Raw genomic sequence first — 5179 nt, 5'->3', positions numbered from 1 at the left:
AACTTAGCTGCTGAGGTCCCTGGTCCCTCCATTTTGAAGACCGTTGTCGGTGTCGGGGTGTCATGGTGTTGTCACATTCTCACAGTCCTCTTTCGAGCAGGAGGACAAAATTCATCCTAGGACAGATGTCTACTCCTGGCCCTACGTCAATTACAGAGCAAAGTGTGTTTGGACAGAAAGGTAATTTTAAAATTTCCCACAAAATTGGGTCTCAGCTGATGAGGTGGTTGCCAAGAGAAGCAATGAAGCTGTTGTTCTTGGGTCGAACATATTGAATTCCAGAACAAAATTAACATTTTGATTGTTCTGAATCCTGGAAATAGTGCCACCAATCAAAAGATAGATGGCACACATTGTTTTCAGCAACTTTCTCAGGAAATACAATGAACAGACTAATGGAAGGAGATGAAACACTGAAGGAGGCTTTCTGACCCATCATGCTGTTTGAAAGATCAGTTCCACTGCCCCCTGCTCCCCTTGGCCCACCATCCTGATAATTTTTCCTTTTCAAATATTTGTCCAATTTTCCTTTGAAAGTTACTATTGAATGTGCGGCACGGTGGCTCAGTGGTTAGCATTGCTGCCTCACGGCGCCAGGGACCCGGGTTCGATCCCACCCTCGGGTGACTGTCTGTGTGGAGTTGGCACGTTCTCCCTGTGTCTGCGTGGGGTTTCCTCCAGGTGCTCCGGTTTCCTCCCACAACTGGCCGTGTTAAATTACCCCATAGTGCCCAGGGATGTGCAGGTTAGGGTGGATTGGCCGTGCTAAATTGCCCGGTAGTGCCCAGGCATGTTTAGGTCGGGTGAGTTAGACATGGGGAAATGCAGGAGTCGGGGAATGGGTCTAGCTGGGATGCTCTTCAGACAGGCGGTATGGACTTGTTGGGCCGAATGGCCTGTTTCCGCACTGTAGGGATTCTATGACAGCCACCCTTCTGGCACTGTGAGTGGTTTCTCCCAACCTAACCCTAACGAGAAGCCCCTTGTGACTTTGCGCTCCCTGGTTAAAGCTGCTCCGCTCAGGAGAACCGTTGCGTTATCTCCCATCTCGCTCTCCCCGTCTCTGCAGAGAGGAGTCCCTGGGGCAGAAGGGGGTTGGCACTAAGCTCGTTGTTCTCAAGTACTCCTCTTCTTTCCCCCCCTCCCCTGTAACCCACAGGGACCCAGGGGGAGGAGTGGAGATGACCGTGTTTCGGAAGAATAACACCACACCGCCCGTGCGGTGCAGCTCGCAGCATTCTGTCTTCGGTTTCAACCAAGTGTCGGTGAGTAGTTCCACGGGGTGGGGGTGTGTGTGCGGCGGGGGAGGGCGATGGTTGGAGAGCCCGAGGGACTGTGTCACAATTTGGGGGGGGGGGGTGGTGATGTTGTGAACAGGAGTGGGGGTGGGGACTGAGCTGTTTGTGTTCTGCCGCCTTGTGCGGTCCATCCGAATCTGAATGTGGCTTTTATTTTCTTTTTACCCGTTTTTCAGGATTTATTGCCTCACCTGGAAGACAGTGCAACCTCTAAAGGTAGGGAGGGAGGGAGGGCGGGGCGGGATGGGGTGGGGGGGATCTGTTCTGTTCTAACGGTGAAGTGACTGGTCTAGTGATGCAGAATCCGATTCCCACAGGATACCAGTTCTGGATCCCGGCGGGTAGAATTTATAGCTGCTGTCAGTAAAGGAAACGCTCCACCCCCCAACCAACCCGATTCATTAACATCTTTCAGAGGGAGAAATCTTCCACCCCTTTCCCGGCCCGGCCTACACATGACTCCAGACCCACCCGCTACGAGGGTTGGGCTGTTGACAGCCCTCTGAAGTGAGCGTGGCGCTCTGCTCAAGGGCGCTTAGGGGTGGGTAGCACATGGCAGCCCTGCGCAAATCGAACTATGTTTACAATGGTTCTGCTTCCTCTTCTCGGAGGTGGGGAGGGGGCCGCAGTTCCGTCATTTTCGCTGGTCGGAGTTGCCGCTGTTTGGGAAGAGTGAGATGTCAAATTGGCCTGTGGGTCGTCTGTTTGGAGCTCAGCGCCAAATTTGCAGTTGATGCACTGCACTCGGACAGAATATAATCTAAGTGCGAGTTGATTGGCGAGGGCTAAGTTGAGGGGCAACTCTTGGTTATGTCCCCCTCACCAGGTACTGATCAGCAAAGTTCCCTCTGAACCACGGGCGCTCAGCCATCCCGCACGTCGGTGTGCTGACGTGGTTGAAGATGTTGACTTCCACTTCCAGAAATTGCTGGCATGCATGGACCTCAGTAGAATTAAAAAAAAAAATCCAAGGGGACGCCAGTGATCAGGATCAAACCTTGTACCCCGTTGTCGGTGGTACTGAGATGAGGTAGCTTAGTCCAGGCTGAGATTTTAATTTTTGTGCTCGTGGCGCCTTTACTGTAAATTGGAGCGGCTCTTTGAGGTTGCGTGGCTGCATTATCTAAACAGAACAGTCTTGGCTGTATTTGGACCCGATGTTTCTTGTGCGTCCGCAGGGATCAGAGATTTGGTCCGCGAACAAGGCAGTAAAAATGTAATTGTCACATCAGCTGACAGAGAGTTGCTGAAACTGAACATGCTAGATACTACAGGTGAGTCATTGACATGAGTCTTTATTTTTTCTGTCTCCTAACCTTTTATCTCCCTTAGTGGCAAAGTTTTATGCTGGGTTAGTTGGCTTGTGTTGGTAAGTAGCAAGTAATGTTCACAAGGGCCAGGCAGTGACCATCTCCATCAAGAGAGAATATGAGTATCTCTCCTTGACATTTAACTTTGCTATTTGCTGAACGTCCCACCAGCAAGCTGAGGGTTATCGTTGACCAGAAACTGAACTGGACCAACCCATTTGTAGTTACTGGAGCAGCTGGGAATTCTTTGGTGACTAACTCACCTCCTGGCTGCCCACTGTTTGCAAGGCACAAGTCAGGAGTGCGGTGGCATACCTGGATGGATGTGTATAGTGCTCAGGAAGCTTGATGCCACCCAGGACGAAGCAGCCTGCTTGATAGGCTCCCAATTCACCACCTCCAACATGTAACTTTGCCCTCTGAACCGCATGCTACCCTGACCTAGAACTGTATCGGCCGTTCCTTCACTGCCACTGGGTCAAAATCTGAATAATCCAGCTACCCTGCACGGACTTCAGTGGTTCAAGAAGTCAGCGCACCACCACCACTGCTGTCTCAGGGGTGTTGGGCAATAAAAGCTGTTATTGTCATTGCTACTGAGGTCCTGTGACTGAACAAGAAATGTTGCTGTTATCCATTAGATAGCTTGACCTGCCTAGATTCCCCAACTGCCTGCCATGTTCGGCATGTCCACAAGGACTCTTACCGATTTTTATGGATGCACCGTACAAAGCGTCCTATCTGGATGCATCACGGCTTGAGACGGCAACTGGTCTGCCCAGGACTGTAAGAAACTACAGAGAGATGTGAACACAGCCGACTCCATCATGCAAACCAACCTTCCATCCATTGACTCCATCTACACTTCCCCCTGCTTCGGGAAGGCAGCCAACATCATCAAAGACCCCTCCCACCTCGGCTATAATCTCTTCCAACCTCTTCCATTGGGCAGAAGATATAAAAGCTTAAATAAATGTCCTAACAGATTCAAGAACAGCTTCTTCCCTGCCGTGATTAGACTCCTGAATGGACCTATCAAAATTTTAAATCTGATGTTGGTCTCGTTCTTTGTGTACCTTCTCTGTAGCCACAACATTGTATTATTCCTGGCTCTGTTTTATTACCTTAATGCACTTTGTACGGTATAGACTGCCTCTACTGCAGGCAAAACAAAACTTTTCACTCTACCTAGGTACATGTGACAATAATAAATCAATTAACTTCCTCGCTCTCTCTGTGGCTCTCTCTCATAATAAGAGTGTTAAATAACCCCCACTTGTTTATTCCCTGTTCCAATCCCCTCAGTGGACAAACTTTTCCTTTCCTCTGCATCAGATCACCGTTTGCTGAATGTTACTAAGAGCCAGTTGTCAGTTTTCACGATGTTGGTGCAAGGGGTAAATATTGGCTCCAGTATGCCCCAAAGAACTCCCCTGCTCTACCATTCGTGGCTGTTGGGATGTAGGGCAAGCAAGGGCCTTTTGTTTTTTAACCATCTCACCTCTGCCGGTGTATCTCCTTCTCAGTATCAGCCTGGGAATTGGAGTTCAGTCCTCAGGCATGCAGACTCGAACCCAGGGCTGTGTGGGGGGGGGGGGGGGGAGAGAGAGAGAGAGAGAGAGAGAGCACACTGTCTGTGAAGCCATGGCTCGTACCTAATCATAGAGACATTGCTAATCTATCCCAATGTCACAGCGACAGTGAGACAAAATGGGCAGTGAGGAGGATGCCTAAGCCCTGTCTGTGTAATGTCAATATAAGATAGTCGCCAGCAAATTCAATGGGGATTTTGGGAAGTAGTCTTTACCCAGAGTGTAGAAAATGTAGAATGAGGGGAGGTGATGGCCTAATGGTATTATCACTGGACTATTAATCCAGAGACCCAGGTAACATTCTGGGGACCTAGGTTCAAATCCCACCACAGCAGATGGTGGAATTTTTATTGAATTGAAATCTGGGATTAAGAGTCTAATTGCTCATTGTTGATTGGGAAATTCCCCGCTGGTTCACTAATGTCCTTTTAGGGAAGCAAACTGCCATCCTTACCTGGTCTGGCCTACATGTGACTCGCAGCAATATGGTTGGCTCTTCACTGGGCATTTAGGGTTGGGCAATAAATGCTGGCCTAGCCTGTGACATACCGTAAGTGAATAAAATAAAATTAACGTTGATTATACTTAACGGGAAACTGGATGGACAGGATTAAGCAGGATAGAGTGGGCAGTGCAGCTCATTGTGTCTCTGTGCTGCCTCTCTGGAAGAGTGACCCCCATCAGCACCCCCCGGCATATCCCCACGTCGCTACAAATTCCCTTTCTTCGGATAATTGTCCCGACCTCTTCCGCATGCAGTACCTCACTTGAGTCTGCCTCCACCAAACTCTCGGGCAGTTCATTCCCGATCCTAACCACTCGCTTGAGTCTGAGAAACCGAAAGGTTTCTCGCTCTGTTCGCCTTTTGCCAAATGCCTCCTGGTTTTCGAGCCTTCCACAGGTTGGGGACGGTTTCTCTCCACTTGCTACGTCCTCGTGACTTTGGAGTGCCGCTATTAAAACCCCCCTCCACTTCCTC

At 49.7% G+C, this 5179-nt stretch overlaps 1 protein-coding gene across 5 annotated transcripts in view; it reads left to right on the top strand.

The window, feature by feature from the left end:
* Positions 1 to 5179, top strand: part of LOC109922953 (pecanex-like protein 3) — a 64351-nt gene that overhangs the window by 7706 nt on the left and 51466 nt on the right. For all 5 annotated transcript variants that reach the window (XM_048619714.1, XM_048619713.1, XM_048619712.1 and 2 more), the window contains exons 3-5: positions 1160 to 1265; positions 1475 to 1514; positions 2477 to 2572. In XM_048619714.1, the coding sequence (XP_048475671.1) occupies positions 1160 to 1265; positions 1475 to 1514; positions 2477 to 2572 (242 nt within the window). The remainder of the gene's footprint in view (positions 1 to 1159; positions 1266 to 1474; positions 1515 to 2476; positions 2573 to 5179) is intronic.

This window comes from Rhincodon typus, chromosome 43 (genome assembly GCF_021869965.1).
Source record: "Rhincodon typus isolate 14 chromosome 43, sRhiTyp1.1, whole genome shotgun sequence".
Lineage (NCBI taxonomy): Eukaryota > Metazoa > Chordata > Chondrichthyes > Orectolobiformes > Rhincodontidae > Rhincodon > Rhincodon typus.
Note: the sequence above shows the minus strand (reverse complement) of the source record. Positions and strands in the feature narration are given on the sequence as shown.